This window comes from Lepisosteus platostomus, chromosome 17 (genome assembly GCF_059453375.1).
Source record: "Lepisosteus platostomus isolate fLepPlt1 chromosome 17, fLepPlt1.hap1, whole genome shotgun sequence".
NCBI classification, from domain to species: domain Eukaryota; kingdom Metazoa; phylum Chordata; class Actinopteri; order Semionotiformes; family Lepisosteidae; genus Lepisosteus; species Lepisosteus platostomus.
This window is the reverse complement of record NC_142627.1, coordinates 18,536,509-18,559,180: the sequence shown is the minus strand read 5'-3', so window position 1 is coordinate 18,559,180 and position 22,672 is coordinate 18,536,509. Positions and strand designations below refer to the sequence as shown.

At 42.3% G+C, this 22,672-nt stretch overlaps 2 protein-coding genes across 3 annotated transcripts in view; both read left to right on the top strand.

The window, feature by feature from the left end:
- The window catches only part of plekhh2 (pleckstrin homology domain containing, family H (with MyTH4 domain) member 2), a 33,957-nt gene extending 18,386 nt beyond the window's left edge, over positions 1-15,571 (top strand). The window contains exons 7-30 of one of the 2 annotated variants that reach the window (XM_088610221.1): positions 72-260; positions 1,016-1,941; positions 2,274-2,349; positions 2,640-2,734; positions 3,197-3,341; positions 3,713-3,849; positions 4,108-4,218; positions 5,589-5,675; positions 5,885-6,043; positions 6,425-6,505; positions 6,829-7,008; positions 7,568-7,676; positions 7,850-7,962; positions 8,333-8,512; positions 8,745-8,842; positions 8,964-9,141; positions 9,690-9,845; positions 10,655-10,752; positions 11,301-11,442; positions 11,802-11,947; positions 12,319-12,439; positions 12,688-12,774; positions 13,161-13,310; positions 13,676-15,571. In XM_088610221.1, coding sequence (XP_088466347.1) covers positions 72-260; positions 1,016-1,941; positions 2,274-2,349; positions 2,640-2,734; positions 3,197-3,341; positions 3,713-3,849; positions 4,108-4,218; positions 5,589-5,675; positions 5,885-6,043; positions 6,425-6,505; positions 6,829-7,008; positions 7,568-7,676; positions 7,850-7,962; positions 8,333-8,512; positions 8,745-8,842; positions 8,964-9,141; positions 9,690-9,845; positions 10,655-10,752; positions 11,301-11,442; positions 11,802-11,947; positions 12,319-12,439; positions 12,688-12,774; positions 13,161-13,310; positions 13,676-13,861 — 3,950 coding nt within the window. In that variant the 3' untranslated portion in view covers positions 13,862-15,571. Of the gene's footprint in view, positions 1-71; positions 261-1,015; positions 1,942-2,273; positions 2,350-2,639; positions 2,735-3,196; positions 3,342-3,712; positions 3,850-4,107; positions 4,219-5,588; positions 5,676-5,884; positions 6,044-6,424; positions 6,506-6,828; positions 7,009-7,567; positions 7,677-7,849; positions 7,963-8,332; positions 8,513-8,744; positions 8,843-8,963; positions 9,142-9,689; positions 9,846-10,654; positions 10,753-11,300; positions 11,443-11,801; positions 11,948-12,318; positions 12,440-12,687; positions 12,775-13,160; positions 13,311-13,675 lie in introns of those variants that run through there. The other variant, XR_015927952.1, reaches the window with a different exon arrangement.
- Positions 15,572-16,681: 1,110 nt separating this feature from the next.
- dync2li1 (dynein, cytoplasmic 2, light intermediate chain 1) overlaps positions 16,682-22,672 on the top strand; it is a 9,180-nt gene continuing 3,189 nt past the window's right edge. Inside the window, exons 1-11 of the mRNA XM_088610226.1 lie at positions 16,682-16,843; positions 17,577-17,709; positions 18,521-18,555; positions 19,232-19,301; positions 19,510-19,598; positions 20,049-20,238; positions 20,417-20,485; positions 20,582-20,659; positions 21,109-21,188; positions 21,362-21,432; positions 22,092-22,189. Coding sequence (XP_088466352.1) covers positions 16,830-16,843; positions 17,577-17,709; positions 18,521-18,555; positions 19,232-19,301; positions 19,510-19,598; positions 20,049-20,238; positions 20,417-20,485; positions 20,582-20,659; positions 21,109-21,188; positions 21,362-21,432; positions 22,092-22,189 — 927 coding nt within the window. The 5' untranslated portion in view covers positions 16,682-16,829. The remainder of the gene's footprint in view (positions 16,844-17,576; positions 17,710-18,520; positions 18,556-19,231; positions 19,302-19,509; positions 19,599-20,048; positions 20,239-20,416; positions 20,486-20,581; positions 20,660-21,108; positions 21,189-21,361; positions 21,433-22,091; positions 22,190-22,672) is intronic.

The window sequence follows — 22,672 nt, the reverse complement described above, 5'->3', positions numbered from 1 at the left end:
CTGAGTAATCCTCATTGTGAGTTTTTTGTGCTTTGATGTTGTCCACCTTTTCCTGTCCTGTCCTGTTGCAGCCACTGAGCAGAAGCAGTGCAGCTCGGCTCCGAAACCTGGGGAGGCCCAGCGCCTCAGCAGCCTGACCTTTGGCTGCTTCCAGGTTCGAGCCAAGAGCCCACAGGTCCAGACCAGGCCAGAACCAGGCCACCGGGCCGTCACCAGCAGGCAGGAGGGCCGTGCGGACAGAGAAGAGCGAGTAGGAGCAGGTGAGGACCTGGGTGTAAAAGGGAAGTGTACTTGCATGTGTTTGTATAAAGAAGTTACAAATATGAAAATAATTGAAAACAAAAATATGTTGATTGGATAAGTATCCATCCCCTTTGCTATGGTAAACCTAAATTAAAGTGCACAAAACGACTTTGAAGTCACATGTGGCCTTCAAAGGTGAATGGTCTCTGTCTATGCAGTCTTAGTGGTTCACATGATGTCAGAATAAACACGCCTGTCTGTGTCCCCTCAGTCAGGTAGAGAATTTCAAGCAAAGATTCATCCATGAAGACCAAGGAGGTTTCCAAACAACTAACTCAACTAATTATGTGACCTGTGACCCAAAGCAGTTAACAAGCAAATGTCATTGAATCTTGAATTAAATCTAATAGAATTTGTGGCAAGACTTGAAAATTGCTCTCTGCAAAGAAAAACAGGGAACATTCACTGTAGCCTGCACAATTGTAGAATTAACTAAAAGTACAGCTGCCAATTGCTGCAAAAGGTGCTTCCACCAAGTAATGATTCAAGAGAGTGAATACTTGTGCAATCATCTATTATGCTGACATTTAATTTCTTTCACTATTTTTACCATGTCGTGCTTTGTCAAATGAAAAATATTTACTTTCAAAAATGTGTTTTCATCATTTATAATTCAACAAATTAGGACAGCGCTGGAATGATCACTCAGATACCTTTCAAAGTTTGTGGGTGTCAGTGCAACTATTATTTTTTTCTTTTTGCTGTTTTTAAGAGAACAATGCAACACAAAACTCCGTCTTAACATCGGATGAAGAGGACTGCAGGGCTCAGAGGTCACTCCAGGCCGCCCAGGGCAGCAGAGGGTCAGAGAAGGCCAGTGGTGCCGGCCAGAGGGGAGAGGGAAACTCCTCTCAACAGGGGACTCTGGGTAATGGCAGCTCTGAGGAGGAAGAAGGGGAAGGGGGCGGCCGGGGGGGCGCTGAGTCTCGCTGCGTCTCCTCGGCATTTTCCAGCGTGGCGTCTGACGGTGGCAGCAGAGACGGGCTGCGCTTCAGCCGTGCAGGAAGCGAGGCCTACCTCACTGCCTCTGATGACAGCAGCTCCCTGTTTGACGATGACATGCAGCGCACAGACCCTCTGCGGCCCTGCCTGCAAGAGGCGGAGAGGGCCACAGACAGGGGGGTAGGAGAGAAGGCGGGGGGAGAGGGGGACAGCTCCTCAGACGAGCTCAACAAGAGGTTCCAGTCTCAGCGCCTCGATTCTTCTTCCTCTTCCAGTGAGACCAACACCCCTAGCCCCATCCTCACACCTGCCCTCACCCCCAAACACCCCACCCCCACCCTGGACAGCAGCACCCTCTCTCTCCCACAATCTGCTGGCAGCACCCAGGCCAAGCTGCCCCCACCCAAGCTCCGGACCCCCAATGTGTTCAACATCAGCGTGGCCCTGGCCAAGAAACACCTGAGTCAACCACAGTTCAGCTCGGAGCAACTCTACGGTCGCAGCCGCAACGCAATCAGCATGGTGCGTCCTCTCCGGACACAGGAGACGGACCTGGATCAGGAGCAAGACATGGAGACAGGCTGCGGTGAGGGCGTCTTTTCAGACAGGTCCACCGGTGTCGAGGAGCTTGAGTCCCCTGGAAGGGCACCAGGCAGCAAGCCGCCAACGCCCCCCCTGCACAGATTTCCTTCCTGGGTGAGCCTTTCCCTCTGGGGTCACAGAGAGAGACGGAAAAATCAATTTCATAACACTGTAAGACATTCGAAGGATAAAATAATGTAAACTATAAATAACATGGAAAGGACAAAAAAGTACACAGACTTCTCAAAAAGCCAATAAGGAGCATAAAATAAAGAGTAAGAAAACAAGCCTTTCAACACAGATGTTAATGACTCTTCCATGGGTTGGGAGTGCATACACAGGCGGGGAGTTGTTTCCTTTTCGTATCCATGTTGAACTGGTTTTATGAGTTTTCTGTGAGTGGTCCTTGTGTATTTACTCCCAGTTACTTCACTGTTTTTATTCAGGAAAGCAGGATTTATGCTGTTGCCAAGTCAGGGATCAGACTGTCTGAAACCTCATGCACTGACCTTGCCAGCAAAAGTAAGTCATTCCCAGTGTTGCAGGATATGTGATCTTGAGGGAGTATCCTTTCATTCTCTCACATAGAGAACAAAGATTTTTTTAAAAAGTTTTAGCCACCACTGAAATGAATTTAAAAAATAAAATATTTTTAAATTGCCCTTTCAACGTAATTGATTTACCCTAGCACTGCATCACACCTGTAACTGTGCAGTATGATCCACATTGTACAGTATTGACATTTTATATTCTAATATCAATGCAGTGGTCCCTGTGTAGTTTTGGAGGTTTTAAAAATTCTGGTGTTCCAGACTCTAGTCCTGTGTCATCGTACTCTGCATCAGCATTGTACACCTCCCTCATCTACAAGAACATGACTACCCCTGTCTACACAACGCTAAAGGGGGTAAGTCCAGCTATGCCTCTCAGTATTGTCTCTCTACAGACTGCACACACATGCTCACCCTAAGATGTAACTTTAGGAACTCAAACAGTCCTTTCCTCTGTTACCTATCACATGTATCCCTTTCACTTGGGGGCAAGTGCTGTATAGGCCTTATAAACATTGCACTAAATCAGCTGAACATTGGCTGTGTGGGACTGGACATATAGCCTGTAAATTCCAACCATATGCGTAGTTTACATAGAAATTTATGGCAGAGTATTATTAGCATTTTTAGAGGTACACAGCTACTTAATATGATATATATTTTATTATACAGTAGGCACTTATACAGTATTTAAAATCAAAATGAATTGTTAATTATTTGCCCAATTCTTTCTACTCATAGACACCTGGAGTAAGCCTGGTGATGCACGTGACCATATCAGCTTGTTCATGTGTGGTTTCTTGGGTTTTGTTCTTCAGAAAGCAACCCAGCTGAGCAGCAGTCCATTCTGTGACGAGTCATCATGTTCCGAAGAGGAAGAGAGCTCCCTGTACAGCTCCCGGACCTCCGGCTCGGGCTCCCGAAAGGACAGCAGTCCTGGAAGCCCCCGTGCTCTCAAGAGAGGTCCGCAGTTATGCCATTGCTAGTGGTGGTAGACAGAGACCAGGGGTCTCTGTCCCTGGCCCTGGAGAGCCACAGTCCAGCTCCTTTCTCAGGTCACCTGTGTTGAAAGACTTTCATGAATCAAGCATGCTGATCCTTGAAGGATGAAGGGTATTTAGATTTTAGTCCTACATAATCTCTACATTTCTTAATTTAACAAATCACCTGTTTAACTGAACACAATGTAAATGTTCAACTGAGGCTCTTGCAAACCAGGGTGGGAGATCCCTGACACTGATTTGATCAATTTGGTTATATAAGTGTTGAATCTTGTGTGTGACCTGTGGCCTTTGCTCATGAGCTCTTCCTGTTTCTCTGTTCTGTGCTTACAGGCGTGTCCATGTCATCGATGACCTCGGAGAGTGACTATGCCATCCCACCTGATGCCTACTCCACTGACACGGATTGTTCTGAGCCTGAGCAGAAACTGCCCAAAACCTGCTCCTCCACCAGCGACAACGGCAAGAACGTGAGTCCCACGTTACAGATGCCTGAGTGGGTGGTTTCCGTCTGGAAAACTGTATCCAAGAATACAGGTTTCCATGAAAGTAATGAAGTTGTATCTTTTTTCTTGTTTTTGGAAAGCTACAGGAAGGAGCAGTTTGTTTGACCAGTCTTGTTCATCTAGAACGCAGTAGCCTTATGGTCCAAGATCCATTTACTGTTATCCAACCACTTATTAACTTGTTTTACAGCTTTCACAAAGCAGACTTTTGTTTTGTTTCAGGAACCTTTAGAAAAATCTGGTTACTTGCTTAAGATGGGTGGCAAAGTAAAGACCTGGAAGAGACGCTGGTTTGTGCTGAAGGGTGGGGAGCTGTTCTACTACAAGTCCCCAGTAAGGATTGCTCCTCTTTATTCCAAACAGTTCCTTTTGTTACAGATTTGGAATCACCTCTTAATTTAAATAATTTTCTATTTGTTGTATGATGTGCTACAAACTCTGCTATGCCATACAGTAGGGTTTTCACCGATTGGAGGAGCGATGCAGCTCTCACTGAAACAGTGTATGCTCTTTCTGGTACTTGACACATTGCAGTGGTTGATCTTACACAATAAAGTACACTAAAAAAGCCCTAATTGCATGACTGCATGAGCCTGGTGATACTAAGTGAAATGCATCCTCCTGTTGGAACAATCAAGGTCAGCATATGGCATTGCCCAGGATTTGAACTGGTGCTTTCTTGATCAATCTACCTTCTGGGCCAACACCTTTACAGGTTGAACCACTTCAGAGCCCAGCTCCTTTATATCTTAGCCTCTTGGTCTTAGCCAGGTCTTGAACACTGTTACCCATCTGCCCTCACCTGATCTCTGGCTAGATTCCAGATCACCTTCCTGTTTTTTATATAACCTTACACTGCCAGTATAATCTCAATGTTGAATGACAACTCACCAAGCTTTTTCTCCATAATGTGAACAATACTAAGCACCAAGATACGTGACCTGTTTTTCCTCCAGAATACGTTTTTGAAGGGTTTGATAGCTGTCTTTGACAAGAACTGTTAAGAATGTGTAAGGGAATGTGAGTCCAGGGAAGATGGCATTGGAAAAACATTTATAAATAATTGAAAAAATAATGTCCATGCCGAGGATTTCTGTAATGGAATGAAGCAATGCAAGAAGTGCACAATTGTAGTTTTGTTATCAAAGAATTCAGGTTGCTAGTGAGAGTGAGTTAGCGTTTTACTTCGGCTTCCATTACACTAAAACTAGTGACAAAAACAGCTATTTTAAAAACTGCAGCCCTGCCTGCTTCGTTCTGGAGAATGGTCTTTAGTTTTATCTTGACTTCTTTAGCCATAAAAAATAAACTGATTGCAAGATGCAAACTAATAGGGTTTCTGGTTTTAACATTCATTTGTACAAATAATCTTAATTGAATCAACTCAGAAATTTATTTCACTGCAGAATCCTTAATCTGGAACAGTAAGTGTGACTTTTCAGACAAACCCAAGAAACTGTAGCAACTTGATTTTCTGACACCACATAGACCGGGTGTGAATGCATGTGATACATGTGTGTTGCAGTGTTCACAAAGGCCAGCTTGTTGTCTTTCTTTGTTGTCTTTCCATTCTCTGCTATTAACAGTGTATTGTTGTGAGACTCTGGCAATGCTAACATTACGGTCACATACTAATACGTATCTCAGCACTTAGAGCCATGCGGTCAGGGGTGTATCAAGCTAATATGTTCCTCTGCCCCCAGAGTGATGTGATCAGGAAGCCCCAGGGGCAGGTCGAGCTCAGTGCCTCTAGCAGCATCGTCCGTGGAGACAGCAAACAGACCATTCAGGTACAAGGGATTGTTTAAGGTGCACTTATGTCATTAGTAAGATGAAGCTATGAATCACCTAGGAAAAGGATTTTAATGTGTAATAACTGAACATGCATAGATACATGCATAGATACAATCAATACTGATTTTGTAGAGACTGGGAGGTGTGCTGCTCTCGCCATGTGTGCCAGTGGGGATGTAAAACTGGTCTCCTTTGTCCTGTGTAGATCATCACAGAGAAGCGTGTGTATTACCTGACTGCTGATTCCCCAAATATCCTGGAGGAGTGGATCAGGGTGCTGCAGAATGTCCTCCGTGTCCAGGCTGCCAGCCCTCTCTTCACCCACCCTGAGCACCGGCCAGGCATGAAGGGCCTGCTGACCAAGGTAGCAGGTCTAATCCAATATCAGGCACTTATTAGCTGATAGCTCATGGAGAAAGTATTGGATTCATAACCAAAATTCAAACTTTTTGGACGATCTGGAACTTAATGCCCTTGATCTCAACCAAAGCCCTTAACACATCCATGAAATGACTTAATATCTGACCTGAGTGCTCCATCTGTGACTGTCTAAACATCAGTAGTGCAGATCTGTTCAGAGGAGCCATTTAAATGTTGAGAAATCTGGGGCTGCAGTTTTAATTGATTTAATTGATTATCTCCTATTGAGAGCAGCACAGTGGTGTTCACACAGGTGGCTTCACTGCCACATTTCACCTTCAAAAAGTTTCTTCATGTTTCTAAAATTTCTCCTCTGTCTTCCCAGGTGAAACATGGATACTCTAAGCGTGTTTGGTGTGCGCTTATTGGAAAAACTCTTTACTACTTCCGCAGCCAAGAGGACAAGGTACATTGTAGATCAATACAAATAAAGTTCTGTATCAATTTAAACACATCATAAAGATGTAATCCCACCAAGGAGACATATGAATGTGACTCACATTACCTCTAGAGGTTAGTTTTAAACCTTTTAGTGGAAACTATTTGGTGTCATATAACATCCGTGGAAAAAAACAAAACTAACATTTGATCTTCAAGGTCAAATAAATCTTAGATGGGCTACACTAGTCAAACCTCGTTGTGAATGAATGGCACCAGTATGGGCAGGAGGTTACAAAACCCCAAGCTGAGATGAGGCATGGCTAATCAAGGTTAGTGCTCTCCTCTCAGTTCCCCCTGGGGCAGATCAGGCTGTGGGAGGCTCGTGTGGAGGAAGTGGACCGCTCACGTGACTCAGATGAGGATTACGAGGCCAGTGGCCGAAGCCTGTTGTCCACTCACTACACCATCGCTGTCCAGCCCAAGGACCAGGGGCCCACGTACCTGCTCATCGGCTCCCAGCATGAAAAGGTGAGAAGGTCTGCCTGGGCTGGACTTGTGGATACGTTGCTGCACAGAGCTGCTGCTGGTGTTCCTCACATCTGAGGTCATTCCCAGGACCTGTCTGTAGATCAATGCAGAGTTGTGCAAATCAGGACCTTTGAATCCCTGCTGTTGTAAGACCTCTATGTTTGCATGAAAATGTCAGGAATTAAATTCAAATGGCAATTCTACTACAATTATCAGACTTTCACCTGATTGTGCATTTTACAAAGTAGAAAAAAATGTCTGTTTGCTGGTTGCTCTCACAGTGCACCTCAGTATATCCCAGCAGATAACCAGTGATATTAAGCAACCATCAATTACGCATACTGTAGCTGCCTCATCCTATGAAGGATCATGGCACATACTGTAGATGAGGTGATCATAGCGAAGAAGGTGTCATTTACCAGGTTCATTCCACACATTTGTTACCTGTGCACAACGCAGTGTAGCTGGTCTGTAATGGATTTGTGTCTCGGAAACCCAGCAAGAGTTCTTGATGCTGGAATTACAGTAGCTCTTGTCTTCTGATCTGTGTTAACTGCAGGATACCTGGCTGTATCACTTGACTGTGGCTGCTGGCAGCACTGTGAATGATGTAGGCACTGAGTTTGAGCAGCTGGTGGGAAAACTGCTTAACATGGAGGGAGATCCAAGTGAGTTCAAATACTGAAATTTAAGATAGATACTATGTATCTTTGCTACCCAGCCCCAGCCTTTTCTGTACAATTATTCTTCTTCCTGGCAAAGGCTTCTAATGCAGTGCAATGTTCTATAGAAGATGTTATATTGAATGTGTAGTTTTCTGTATATCCTCTCCCTGGTGCAGGCTCTCAGATGTGGAGACACCCTACCTTGTGTTTTAGCAAGGATGGTATCCCCTCACCCCTCACAACCCTGCCCTCTGAGGCACTGCAGACGGAGGCCATCAAGCTTTTCAAGGTAATTTTTATAATATGGGTCCACTTATCAAAACAGCGTACTACAGTCTATAGTAGTGCAAATCCATTAATGAAGCAAAACTGGCCACTGAATAAAACAGTTATTTTAAATGCTGATAATTATTGAGTGTAAAAATATGTTATTGTGTACTGTATATACAGGCCTACAGCTTTTCCTATTGCCCCTCATTAAACTCCTCTGCTTGATAAAGTGAGATGGAAAAATGTACCCATTGTCAAGATTTGTAATGATATTATTATGACAACGGTTAGGACTGAGGGTGTGGAGCACTCACTCTTGACGTATATGGCTGTGTTTTAGTTGTCTTATAGTTCTAACCTCACTGGTTTCTCCTGTGTTTCTACTGCAGACTTGCCAGCTGTTCATCAATGTTGCAATCGATGCCCCGGCCATTGATTATCATGTGTCTTTGGCCCAGAGTGCCCTTCAGATGTGCCTGATGCACCCTGAGCTGCAGAATGAGATCTACTGCCAATTGGTGAAACAGACTAGGAGGAGGCAGCCCCAGGGCCAGGCAGGGCCACTGCAGGTCACAATGGACAACCCTATACTGCTCCCTGGCAGACAAAGATCTTTTTAGACCTCAGAATTGTAGACGTAGGAAGCATGTCAGTTTGCTGATCCATATGTATCCATAAGCAAATTTTCACCAAGTGCTATCAAAGGCTGTGTAGAGGAATATTTGCCGCACCAGTATAAGTTTCTAGCTAGTTGATGAGATTGAGGATTAACTCTGACACTGAAGGTCTGTTTGTGTGCAGGGCTGGCAGCTCCTGGCTCTATGTGTTGGCCTCTTCCTCCCTCAACATCCCTTCTTCTGGCTCCTGCAGCTCCACCTGAAGAAGTACAGTGACTCTAGGTGAGGAATGCTTTGACCAAACCGGGTAAAGATGTGCATTTCCTGTGCAACCACGGTGTGTGTAGTCCAGTTCAAGATTAATAATAAACCCTGTGACTGGTGCTACACTGTGTGGTTTCAGGACTGAGATCGGGAAGTACGCCATCTACTGTCAGCGCAGTGTGGAGCGCACACAGCAGAAAGGGCAGCGGGAAGTCCGGCCATCCCGAATGGAGATCCTGTCTATCCTGCTGAGAAACCCTTACCACCATTCCCTTCCCTTTAGCATCCCCGTGCACTTTCTGAATGGCACCTACCAGGTACCCTGCACGCAGCTACATGTGCACAAACGTATACATGAAAATCAAACACAAATGGGGAGAATGCATTTTGCAGTGTTTCAGAGTCCAGTGTTGAGTGTGTTCTGTGGGCTTCAGTTTGGAGAGGGCTGGTTTTCCTGTGTCCTACTGTTTGCACGGTGAGGTAGCAAGTTGGTTTGGTATTTAATATTGTGATGACTACTGGACCCTGGTTCGATTAAGGCCTTGGGCATCTAGGATTTTGCTGGTTTTCTCCCACCTCCCAGAGGTTTGTTTGGCTATTCTTAAATCACATACTTTCTATGGCCCTGAAATGGAATCCCAGCAATGGGAGAAAACAGCCAGCTCTGCTATGCACCCTGAGCTTGAAGGATAGGTTCTAGCTTGCAATGTCCCTCACCGGAAACAATTCACTGAAAACAGGCATAGGGATGGATGAGTTCTTATCAAGACATGGGATAAAGTACTGATGCCGATGTGGGTTCTTAAAGCACCAGACCTGTGTGTCAAAGGTTTCTGTAGTAACTGTGGGGTTCTGGGATTTCCAGGTAGTAGGCTTTGATGCCTCAACCATGGTAGATGAGTTCCTGGCTCAGCTGAACCAGGACACGGGAATGAGGAAGCCGACGCAGTCAGGATTCGCCCTGTATACTGACGATCCCTCGGGGAAAGATCTGGAGCACAGCCTGCAAGGCAACATCAAGGTCAGTGCCAGGCACAACTCCTTTGCTTCTGAAACTCCCAGTACAGGTCTCCCAGTCCTGTCATCTAAAATCAGCAACCCTGAGAGAAAGGGGATATACTGTAGGTATGCAACATGATGCCCAAAATGGAGCAGACACTAACTCACCTGTCCTAGACGTCTTCCCAGGTCCGAAATAACAAAACCTGATCTGATCTAGAATCTCCAAAAACAGAAGTAAAACATGTTAGAATGAAACACAACAAAAACATTCCACTTACATAACTTTAGCTCCATGCCTTAAGTAAATATATATATTTATGTTGCTTTTTCTGTTATTACAACTGAAAGAACTAACCAACTTTGCAGAGCTGAATAATATTAATATAACCACTTATGCAACTGTGACTACACAGCATTTTATGAACATCTAACTGCTGTTTCCCCTGGATACAGATTGTTGACAGGGCGTGCAGCTAGGAGTAAAGCATTGTGAGAGCAACAAGCAACAGGAGAGAAAAGCTCTGTGTGTCTGCATAATGCTGATATATGGCCCTCTGTTAAATAATGTCCAAATCCCTTTGAAGAAATTGCCACATCTGACACTAGTATCTTAAATTGCTTTTAAAAAGGTATCAGGTGTTCAGAACCCAAAGGACCCATGAAGACCACTGGTGTGTACATATTAGTAAAATTGCTCTATCTACTGTATTTATGCAATACATCTCAGTGGAAAAATGACACGAATATTGTCGATGTTTAAGATTACAGAAGACATGCTTCTGCTTTGCTGTTATTATTGAGGTGTGTGTATGATGTTGGTCCCCGCAGATCTGTGATATCATTTCCAAATGGGAGCAGGCATCCAAAGAGCAGCACCCAGGGAAGTCAGAGAATGCAAGGACTGTGAAGCTCACCTATAAAAAGAGGTCAGGTTTCACCAAGACACCATCCTGTGGCTGTTCTGTTAAAACAACAAATGTCCAGTCGTCACTCTCTAGCACGTAGACAGTACATTGGCAACTAGACTTAGAAATAATAGAAGGGGTCTAGAACTACACAGTTTCAGCCTTGTCAGTGATCCAAATCGGCCATTCTGGACTTTAAAGGACTTTAAATGGTTTAAAGGAGATGTACAAAACAAACAACAAAATAAGCACATTTAACAACAAAGGTGGCAACACAAGGCCAATGAGAAAGTCTTTTAAAGCATTTTTGAAAGTGCACCAGTAGCTGTACCATAAATTCTAAATCTAATTTGAAGTCAAAACCGACTTTGGAGAAAAAAGTGACAGGAACACAACAGTTTTTCTTTCTGTTCCAATTCTGAGGCCTATCGCACCAGAAATAGAGTCCCAGAGATGGGGAATTCCCTGACTAAGGATCTAGGGTTTTGAATGAAAGCTCCTGTACAGCAGGTGTGCCGAAGCTGCTCCCAGCATCCCCGTGGTGACCGTCTCCTGTCCTGTCCCCGCAGGCTGTACTTCTCCCTGCAGGCCCGAGGGGAGACAGAGCGCGAGCGGCTGCTCTTGGCCTACCAGACTAACGAGGAGATTGTGGGCGGGCAGTTCCCCGTCAACAAGGACCTGGCTCTGGAAATGGCAGCCCTGCTGGCGCAGGTACCAGCTAACTTGGCCAGTCTTAGCTATCACACCCTTCGGGGCTCCTGGGAGGAAACCGTCTTTTTTAAGTCTTTCTTTTTTTAAAGAAAATAGCACGCTCCAGCAGCCACGGTGTTTGTGTGGTTGTTTTCTACTTTATGTTAACCTTATCATCAGGCTGTTCATCAGCGGCTTTCCTCGTTGTTTTGCCTCAATGTGCTGATACTGTTTTTAAAATATTTTTGGTACTGTATTCTGTTTCTTTCGTTTACTGTTCATATTTGCGGGCGTGTTTTTGAAGCTGTGGGTGAGTTCTTTCACTTTCGAAGCTTTATTAAATGGTGGAAAGTGCTGCCTTCCTTCTTCTCTTCGCTTAGGTGGAGTTTGGAGACTTTGAGCAGCCATCCTCAACCCCACCGGGACAGGTCTTGACTCAATCCAAGTCCAACCAGACTCTGAAACAGGTCCTGGAGAGATTCTACCCCAAACATTATCGGCAGGGCGGCTCTGAGGAACAGCTCAGGTAAAAAGCAGGAGCACCTCATGTGGCTAAGGATCTGTGCCTGTGGCTGGAAGGTGCTGGTTCAAATCCCGCAGCTTGCAGAGGAATCCTACTCCGTTGGGGCCCTGAGCAAACAAGCCTTTATCATAACTTCACTGTACTTTCTTTGCTTGAAATGTTTTAAAAGAAAGATATCCAAATTTTAGCTTTTCTGAAATTGCAAAAATAGGCTGGGGTAGATCTGGAACCTGACCTGCAGAGCCTGTTTATGAGAATGTGGATCAAATCTCTTTATGCTGTGAATGAGGGCCTTCTTTTCCTTCTGTCTCTTTCTAGTGACAACTGTTACACTCGGGTAGCTCGTGTTTAATAACCTCTGTTTTTCTCTCTAGACAGTGTCTTTCAGCTAGATGGGGGTCTCTGAGGGGCCGTAGCTCTGCTGACTGCATCCGTATCTACCTGACTGTGGCGAGGAAGTGGCCCTTCTTTGGAGCCAAGCTGTTTGCAGCCAAGGTGGGCTTGGAAGAGTTCACTTCCCAGTCACATCAAAAAACCCTGCTTCTCTTCTGTCCTGTTGGGGTGCAGGTTACCACTGAGATAAACACCTGAGATGGTTAGATTTCCTCCTAACATCTCAGGAACCACCTCAGACTGTGCCGATCAAGCTGTTAGAAATTAGACCCACCATAGCTCAACCAGAAGAGGTCATTATAATCTGCAATTCTGATTCATCACTGATGCACAGCCTGTCTTTTCTGTAGCCCATCACTCCCTCCCCAGTCCAGGATGCAACTGCCTGGCTGGCAGTGCATGAAGATGGGATCAGCGTGCTGGAATACAGCTCCATGGTAGGAGGCTCTGCACAAATACTGAGAAACAGTGTTGCACTTGAGTTGCTGTACATCAAATCTGACAAAATACCACAAATAGTTTTGGATTGCTCACAAATGGTAAACAATGTGCCAAAATGTGTACATTATTTGTGATGTATGTTTAGGCTTGGGCCCTGTGTAAATCATCCTTTCAGATACCTGTATCTATGCTTGTTTGGAACTTACTACTGCTTCATTGCACTCTAAAGGACATACTGTACATAGTCATACCAGGGCACACCAAAGAAACACTTCTGGAAAGCCTGAACCCACTGTAATTAAATAAATTCTAGGGATGTTGTTCAGAATATCCCAGAAGTCTCTCTGCACAGCTGACGTGCTCTTGTCTCTGCTTTATCCAGAGGCTGCTGGTCTCCTATATGCACAGAAATCTGATGACCTTTGGGGGCTGCAAAGATGACTTCATGTTGGTGGTGGGCCAGAGCATTGGGAACAGCCCTGCCAAGGACAAACCCACCGAAAAGCATCTCTTCGCCATGGATAAACCCAAGGTCAGTCAAGTCAAACTGGGGGAATGTACAGTAGCTTGTCGTGTCAATCAAAGCACAATTCTGTGTACACAACCGCATAGCTCCGATTAAAACCAAACTAACTCTTAAATATCAGATGCATCAGCCATCTTTAAATTTGTCATATTCAATACGAATGTGGAAAATCCTTATTTCATGGAGCTCTGCAGATGATCTGCGGCTCTAGCATACACTCCAGATGGAGAATTGCATGTAAGCCTATGATCTAATAGCATGATTTTGATTTCACAGAGTTGAACTGATGCTTAATTGCCTCCAGGGGAAGCACCCTGAGCCCTGCAAGTTGCTGTATTGTGATCCCTGAACGTGTTGTTTTGCGTTCTCAGATCCTTGAGATGACTCTGCTCATTGCCAACTACATCAACAGTGTCCATCAACAGAAAACCGCTGCCCACCACCTCTCTGCTCCCGCCCTTCTCTCCGCTCAGCCAATTGGACTCAGGAACAAAGAGCTGGGCAGCCAACCCCAGCTCACCTCCAGCAGACCCAGCAAGGGCCCCACTCTTCTGTGACACACCCACTGCTGGCTGCTGATGGGATTGGGAGCAGCTCTGCAGAAGCCTTCACACACACTGGTGGAGCAGCACAGAAGCCACGCAATCTTTCCCTCAGCCATAGCCACCCAACACTACTATTTTTATTTAATTTGGTTACACTGACCAGATTTAAACAAAAAAGTAAAATCTGAGAAAATGTCTCATCCAGCGTTCTACCATGCACAGGATAATACATTTGTAATTGCTTATTTTTAAACAATTATTTTATTAACAATGGTACAATCCAGTGCTAAATGTTATTTTTTTATAGGTCCTGCACAGGAGATGAAGCTAAAAGAGGTGAAAGGTGCTGCTTCTCCCAAACAGTTTCAGTGTTTCAGTGTGTTTCAGTGAAAACAGTTTTCAGTGTAAATGGAGTTGAGCCAAAGGATTCACAATGAGAAAAACTGAGAACACAGTTAACTGTTGTGAGCAGTGTTAACACTTGCCTGTTCCAAATTTACCTGTATAGATGTAATAATAGATGTAAAAACAATAATGCACATTTGATTAAAATACTGGATGTAGTAGAATATATGTGAAGAAGAAATTTTGAGCTTGCTGTTACTCTGCTGTAAAACAGCTGTAATGACCCATAATGACAGTAATGACCCGGAAACTGGAAAATAACTCTGTATAGTTATTTCCCCCACCCTTGTCTCCATTGTCTAACTGCTGGTATTCTCAGTTGGTCTGCGTTCTTTTGGTTAAAAACTATAATAGGGGCTTTTTTATTATTGACAAATTAGGGCACTTTTTTGTAGTTTTATTGTATTTTTACATTTTCCAAGCTTACTTTGTGCCTTTGTCCCTTTATCCTATAGAAAATGTTATGGCTCTGTATTTTGATTACTTGCTGTCTGCATGTTTCAGACCAGCTGTAGAAAGGGTTGTAATTGCAGCAGACTTGCCACTACAGGCTGCTACACAGCCTCTGACGTGTAAATTGCCACAGTAGAGGGGATTTAGGCATTTTTTGAGTTTCTCTGCATGCAGACTTTGGGACAATTCTAGTAGGGTAAGGGACTGTTACAAGCCAGTGCTGAAATCCAGGAGCACTCTGGTATTGAAATTCTACCCTAATATTTCTCTTTTTCACTGAAAAGCATAATAGCAACATGAAGTAATGCCTGCCAACATACACCAACAAACACAAAGTAAGCGCTAGCAAACATCGAATACCCCTAGCCTTGTGCATGCCCTTTATATACCGAATGAAAAGCTTAATTGCCCCCATCGAAAATACTGTATGGAATTCTAACCTCTTTTTATCAATTAACCAAAAATTGCCTTATTCACTTCTAGTGTGGCCATTTACAAGTATTAAATGCTATGTTGTGGTCCAAGTGGTACGTCAGCTGCTACTGCATCCCTTTCTACAGCTGACCTACGGCACTGTGATATAACTATGAGTCTGACAACACTCTGGTGTATGCAACAGTATGTTTAAGTGGTAATTGTGAGTTTGGTAACTTGATAGACTCGTACCTAGCTTTATCACTTTCTTTTATGTATTTATCTTAAAAAAGAAAACGTGTGAATGCTTATATAAAATGAATATTTTATTGATGATCTTATATATTTATTTTGATATTATAACAGAATATTTGTTTTGGAAATTCATATTCTGATTTTCACAGAGGTACTGTATTTAACATGTTCAATAAAAACACCTTTAATCTGTAAGCATTAAGTGTTGGTTTTCACATAAACTCACTATACGCTTCTCTTTATTTTGCTAGTTTCATTGTACAAAGAAATTGAATGATCTTTGAATTTGACAAAATTGTCTTCATCTATGTATGTACTGTATGTTCTCCCCGTGTTCATGTGGGTTTCCTCTGCGTGCTCCCATTTCTTCCTACAGTCCAAACACATACTGGGAGCTTTATTGGCCTCTGGGAAAACTGGTGCTGGTGAGTGTGCTGTGTCACGTCCTGGCCTTTCGCCTGTCGAATTGCCAGGATTGACTCCGAAGAAAAAGATATAGAAAATGGATGGATGGTACACTACTGATGCTTTCAGGCAATGCCAAAATAAGAGAAATAGCAATTACTGTAGAACTAGCAAAGGACATGTAAAAAATACGTGGGCTCAATTCAAGACTGAATAAACAACCGGCATCAGTCTGTAAAAGTGCAACCAAATACAGACCTCAGACTCTGAGTTTAGAAACCTCTAATGACAATATGGCTGCTGCTGTAAGTGGTGTTGGTGGACCAGTAGGTAGCACTCTTCCCGTTGACCTGACTTTCCAACCCTATGCTCAAGTATGATGACTGTAGACACTTTGCTGTATGAGCTGCTGTCCTTCGGATGAGATGTTAAATTAATGATACTCGATCATTAAAGGTCCCATAATCCCATAGCACCTGTCAAAAGACAAGGGGTATTAACTGCAGTAAATTCCATTCTGGATTTAAACAATATGTTCTTCCTAAAATTTTGTATTAATTTGTTGCATGCATTGAGATTTACTTGTTAACTTCAAGTTACCCTTTTATATATTTATATTATTTTTAACAGCACGCATTTTCACACTGACTACCTTCATTCGGCAGGAATATGGCCTTGACCTTTAGAACAATTTATTTATGTTAATACTAGTGATCCTACAATATAATTAATTAATAATTATATAATATTAATTATATGGGCTTCAGTACCTCGGGAAAATAAAGCACACGGTAAACATCTTCAATTGTATCGATTGCACCGACTTCCAATTTTAAAATTTAACTTGACATGAATACTACAATTCCCACAAGCACTGTAGAAGTCTCATGTGTTACGTCAGAGAATCTGCGCCGTTTCCCATCGCAACGTTTATACTCCTTCTTTCTCAAAATACTGGATTAAAAACGCTAATAACATTTCTGATTTCTTAGCTGATTTGAAAAAAAAAAATCACCGTTTGCGTCGAGTGTGAAATAATATTGTAAACATGCCAAAGACGAGGTAAATCACTTTTCTTTTTCTCTTCTCCAGTTATACTCTAGCGCTACTGTACTGTTAACAGTACTTAATAATGCCAGTGTCGTCCGTCTAAACTCTACTGTATACCAGCGTTTAAATCCGTGTAATGATGTGCTATTAAAGCAAAACAAAATTAGTTTAGCAATAAACTGCATTAGTTAGTTACCAGTGAACTAAAAGGATTTTAAGTTTGTTTGCACATGAAGTCGAGGTTCATATATTTGGTTAACTGCATTGCATCTGGTGTGAAGTGCTTTAAACACAAGATATACGAAAGTTCGCCATACCTTGGGTTTATATAAAAACTAAGACCAAGAAAAAAAATCCTAGAAAATATTAAAATCTGCGGATTTCAATATCAGACACCGAAATTCAGACTTACTGTATTTTGTGTCAACTGTTCCAGCGTAGCCATGAGTTTATATATATATATTAAGTATAAATAATTATCCTTTACATTACTCTGTACAAATGAGTGAATCTCTTTGTAAAGGCTTTTAAATTAAGTTACAATACAATGCCTGTTCGTGGGGAGATGTTTTATGCTCTATTGAAGATAAAAGAGGTGGTGAACCCTCCGCACACCCGGATTATAACGACCCTTAGGAAAGTGCACATTCCAGCGCGACTCACCATCATTATGTTTTCATGTGCTGGGTCCGCTGGCGCTTTGTGAACTGTGGAACCGCACTCTTGTGTCCCTCCTTGGTTGCAGTGACACCCTGTGGGATTTGGCTTTGGCAGAGGAGCGCTGCAGAGAGAGCAGAGAGGGTGAGGAGGAAGGAGAGGGGGGAGACCTGACAGAACTGGGGGAGAGAGCGTTGTTCTTCATGGGAAACAAGGCTGGGGTGAGTACTCCGCCATTAACCTGTGGTAGTGCCCCCTTCTCACTTACCATACATCCTATGGCCAGCATCGCCAAATTTCCCCTTGGCCTTTACCAATCATGGCCTCCCAATAACCCCCATCTCTGAACTGGCTCCATCACTCTGCTCTCCTCCCCGCTGAGAGCTGGTGTGTGGGGAGCGTTCTGGTGCACGATGGCTGCCGTCGCATCATCCAGGTGGGGCTGCACATTGGTAGTGGTGGAGGGGAGTCCCCATTACCTGTAAAGTGCTTTGAGTGGAGTGTCCAGAAAAGCACTATATAAGTGTAAAGAATTATTAATACTGGTGCTGACTGTCCAGTTCACAGGGAATAAAGAGCAAACCTGCTGCAGCTCAATGTTCAATGTACTCCCAGGCTATTCTATAATAACATTTTTTTGTTACTCTGTATAATACAATATATATGAATATTGTACAGGGAGTTTACTTGTGTATGCTTGATAAGGGCTGAAACACCATTGTTATGAAGTCTATTATGGAATCTGTACGTTTTAAAGGCAGAAACACTTTATTTAGGCAACAGAAAGGTTGAATTTGAGAAATGTCAAATACCTGTCAAAGACAGAAAAAAATAAAATTATTTGTATTACATTTGACTTTATTCCCACGGAGAAGTGTGTTCAGCTGACCGTTTGACAGATTTGCTGTACAGTGCTGTTTGTATTGAGCAGGTCTGCCCTCTGCTGGCCACTTGAGGATTTACTGTTCCTCAGCCCTCTGACAATATGATTGAGATGCTTGTTTTGTCTTTTTTTTGTCTGGTGCATTTTAGGGGAAAACAACGATTATTCTTAGGTGTCTTGACAGGTGAGTACTGATTTTAAAATAATACATTTACAATTAAAAATATATCTTAACTCTTCAAGAAGTTAAGCAGCCATATCACCCTGCAACTCACAACTGGCAACCCACTGAAGCTAAGCAGGTGTGAGCCTGGTCAGTACCTGGATGGGAGACCTCCTGGGAAAAACTAAGGTTGCTGCTGGAAGAGGTGTTAGTGGGGCCAGCAGGGGGCGCTCACTCTGTGGTCCATGTGGGTCCTAATGCCCCAGTATAGTGATGGGGACACTATACTGTAAACAGGCGCCGTCCTTCGGATGAGACGTAAAACCGAGGTCCTGACTCTCTGTGGTCATTAAAAATCCCAGGGTGCTTCTCGAAAAGAGTAGGGGTGTAACCCCGGTGTCCTGGTCAAATTTCCAATTGGCCCTTACCAATCATGGCCTCCTAATAATCCCCTTCTATGAATTGGCTACATTACTCTGCTCTCCTCCCCACTGATAGCTGATGTGTGGTGAGCGTTCTGGCGCACTATGGCTGCCGTCGCATCATCCAGGTAGATGCTGCACATTGGTGGTGGTGGAGGGGAGTCCCCATTACCTGTAAAGCGCTTTGAGGGGAGTGTCCAGAAAAGCGCTATATAAGTGTAAGCAATTATTAATTATTATTATTAAGAGATTAACATTGGATTTCTCTGTAATAGGGATGAACCGCCCAAACCAACTCTGGCTTTGGAGTACACATTTGGAAGGAGAGCCCGTGGGCATAACACAGTATGTAAAACAGATTACCTCTAGATTGCTGCAGAAACTTATCTAAATGACACACACATTTTAATATGATTTGTACATAGAGTAGTTCTGTTTCATAACAATTTCAGTGACCGTATTCAGTGTATGTGGATAATATGTAATATATGGTAATAGAAAAATGTGTGGAGTTATCGTTTTTAATGTCCACCAATATGCTTTTTTCTCGTAGCCAAAAGACATTGCTCACTTTTGGGAGTTAGGTGGGGGTACCTCGCTATCAGATCTCATTCAAATTCCAATAACAGCAGACACTGTCAGGTAAGTGATATGCTGGATTATTTATCAAGGTCTTAACAGAAATATGGTTCAGATCACACTGGAAACAATCTGTGGTTTTGCATAGTGAATGCTTCCCTATCTAATGCTTTTGAGAAACACTTTTTGCATAATCTCATTTCAGTGCATTACCATACTTTTAAGTTATCTTAAAATGCTAAATTGCTACAGACATCAAAGTACATACTTTAAGGAGAAAAAATAAAGTTACTCTGAGCTGTCTGTATTTTCCAAAATTTTAACAAAATCCATTTGTTTATTGTTTAAAAGGTAAAAAATTAAACATTTTGCTAACCAGTGTAAAAAATTCATCAGAATGACCCGTCCATCACACAGCTGTGTCCTGGCCTAGGTAATCTTAGGGCATTCACTTTTGGTCATTGTCTGGCTGAGTGCTATGAAAGCAATTAAAGTGCTGTTTCTTTTATACAGGTCTCTGTCAGTGGTTCTGGTGCTAGACCTGTCGAAAGCCAGTGTACTCTGGCTGACAATGGAACAGCTACTACAGTCAGCCAGGAATCACGTGGACAAGGTCAGTGCAGAGCTTCTGAAGACTGGAGACGCCAAGGACAACAGGCATCCTAGCAAGAGAGGCCTACGAACATTGGCCAAGGACCACCCAGTGAGTCAGGCTCTGAGGTTATTGCTGGTGTAAAACTGTAACAAATACATTATACTTTAAAAGAGGAAATTGACATTTCAGTTTTCTTGATGGAATAACAATAGGTAGTAAAAATATTTTACGGCATTAAAAAAAAAAACTCTGCAATCTCTAAAGAATTTCTTGCATTTTTCAACAGGATCGAGAGTTAATTAACCCATTTCCGGTTCCCCTGCTTATAATAGGCAGCAAGTTTGATATTTTTCAGGTAATGCACTTCCTTTCTGTTTGATTCTTTGATTCTATACAAGTATTCCTATGCATGATGACATCATGTATAATGTTTTTTTTTTCTCTGGCGAAGGACTTTGACTCAGAGAAAAGGAAGACGATTTGCAAGAGTCTGCGATTTGTTGCTCATTATTATGGAGCTTCTTTAATCGTAAGAAAACGTTCTTGTGATATCTTTCTTACTGAGATATAACTGTATCTATAACAATATAGAAGCCATTTTAGTATCATCACTAATATGCATGTGCACCAGATGAAAAAGTAATTTTATCTCCAAAGGTAGAAGGTCATCCCTTATGCCATTATATGTTAAATATATCATACGTTAGTTGGCTAGGTCTTAATGTGATTTAGGAATAGTCCTATGTATGTCTTAAAACCAAAGTGATGTTAGTAATATATTTAATTATTATAATATACCCTGTTTTCAGAATGTTTAGGCACATAGGTTTAGCCTATGTCAGAAGGTTTTTGGGGAATATTTTATTATTCCACCAGTGAATTCTCCTATTTGCTTATTTCTTTAGAAGAACAGGTGTGTATTCTGTATGTATCTGTGGATGAGGAGAGTAACGTGGCTTCTGTTTTCTTCATTTACAGTTTACGAGCAGTAAATCTGAAAGTCTGATGTCAAGGACAAGAAGTTTTGTTAATCACCTGGCATTTGGAACAGAAAGAGGGTGAGCAAATTTTTAAAATAATTTTTCTTTTTATACGTGTGTATCACAAATTGTTTTTGTCAATCCTGTCCTGAAAACAACCTGCTGGATCTCTCACAGTGTGTGTTATAATAAGGATGCATCTTGACTGTTTTGTATGCCTCGGTAATATTGCAAACTATTCTCATTTACAGGAAAGTTGTCTCAACAGACCACAATAAGCCTCTAATAATCCCAGCTGGCATGGATTCTCTTACTCAGATTGGTGAGCTTTTTGCTTCTGTGTGTAGTAAACATGCATCTATAGAAACTGTTTTAGATAAAAAAATATTCCTGTTCAACTGTATATACAGAGTTAAGAGACATTTCATCAAATAAGATGTGATCAATAAAAAACAGTTGTTTAATTTATGTAGAAATACATACCTGAGTTAAATAGTACATTGCTTAACCTTATGCTTCTACATTAAATAAATGTATCCCTCAGATGTACTTTCAAAGAAATTATGATATATTTTATTCTCTTCATATTCTCTTCTATTTTTCTTATTTAGTTTAAGCATCCATGTTTATTTCAGTGAACATTTTTATTACTTATTCACTGTTTGACTGGATTAAAATGTGATAGATATGAAATTTAAACATACTCAAAATGTAAAAATTAGATTCTTCTTCTGAAGATATAAGTAAGTCTCTGTGGTTTTGTGAAAACTGAAGATAAAGAGATTAAAACTGAATTTTAGGTATTGTCCCCTGGGATCACAATCCTTCTTGGTTTATAGATCTCAATTATCATGTGATGTTGGCAAAACAGTTTATTAATTAATATAACATTTTCCTGGGACATTTAAAAAAAATAATATACAAAGACACATACTAATTATGCTGTGCTTATAAATATACTGTTATTTTACTGTTCTCAAGGTTCTCCACCAACAACAGATTTTGACATTGGAACACTGCATGCTAAAAATCCCTTAGACCTCTGGAAGAAGGTGTACGAGAGACTCTTTCCCCCAGAGGTATGGGCAGCTGTTTGAGTTTGTACTCTGTAACCAAATTTACACAGCTGGAACAGTGTGACACTGTTTTACAGTCCGCTTATATCAGCAGGAAGTAGAGGGTCAGGAAGATGAAATGGAAAGTTATTGTTATGTTATGTAATTGTTATGAAAACATTCATCATCATACAAAATCTTGAATTTTGATTAAATATCCAGAATGTGACCTGGCCCTCTCTTGAAGCTGGTTTCTCTGCACTGGTTTTCTGATTGTTGAAACGGAACATTTCATTTTCCAGGCAACTTGTCTCACACACAGGCTGCCTGCCTTCAGTCATGCCAGTGATTGTATGGGGCGATCTGAAATACTCAGATTGGGCATGGATGTATCTTCTGCCCTTCTTGCATTTCCTCACATCTCAAATAACACTGTGTATATGCCCAGTGAGATGGTTGTGTAAAATCTAGATGCATGAGAAAAGTTGAGTATTTAGGATCGCCAAC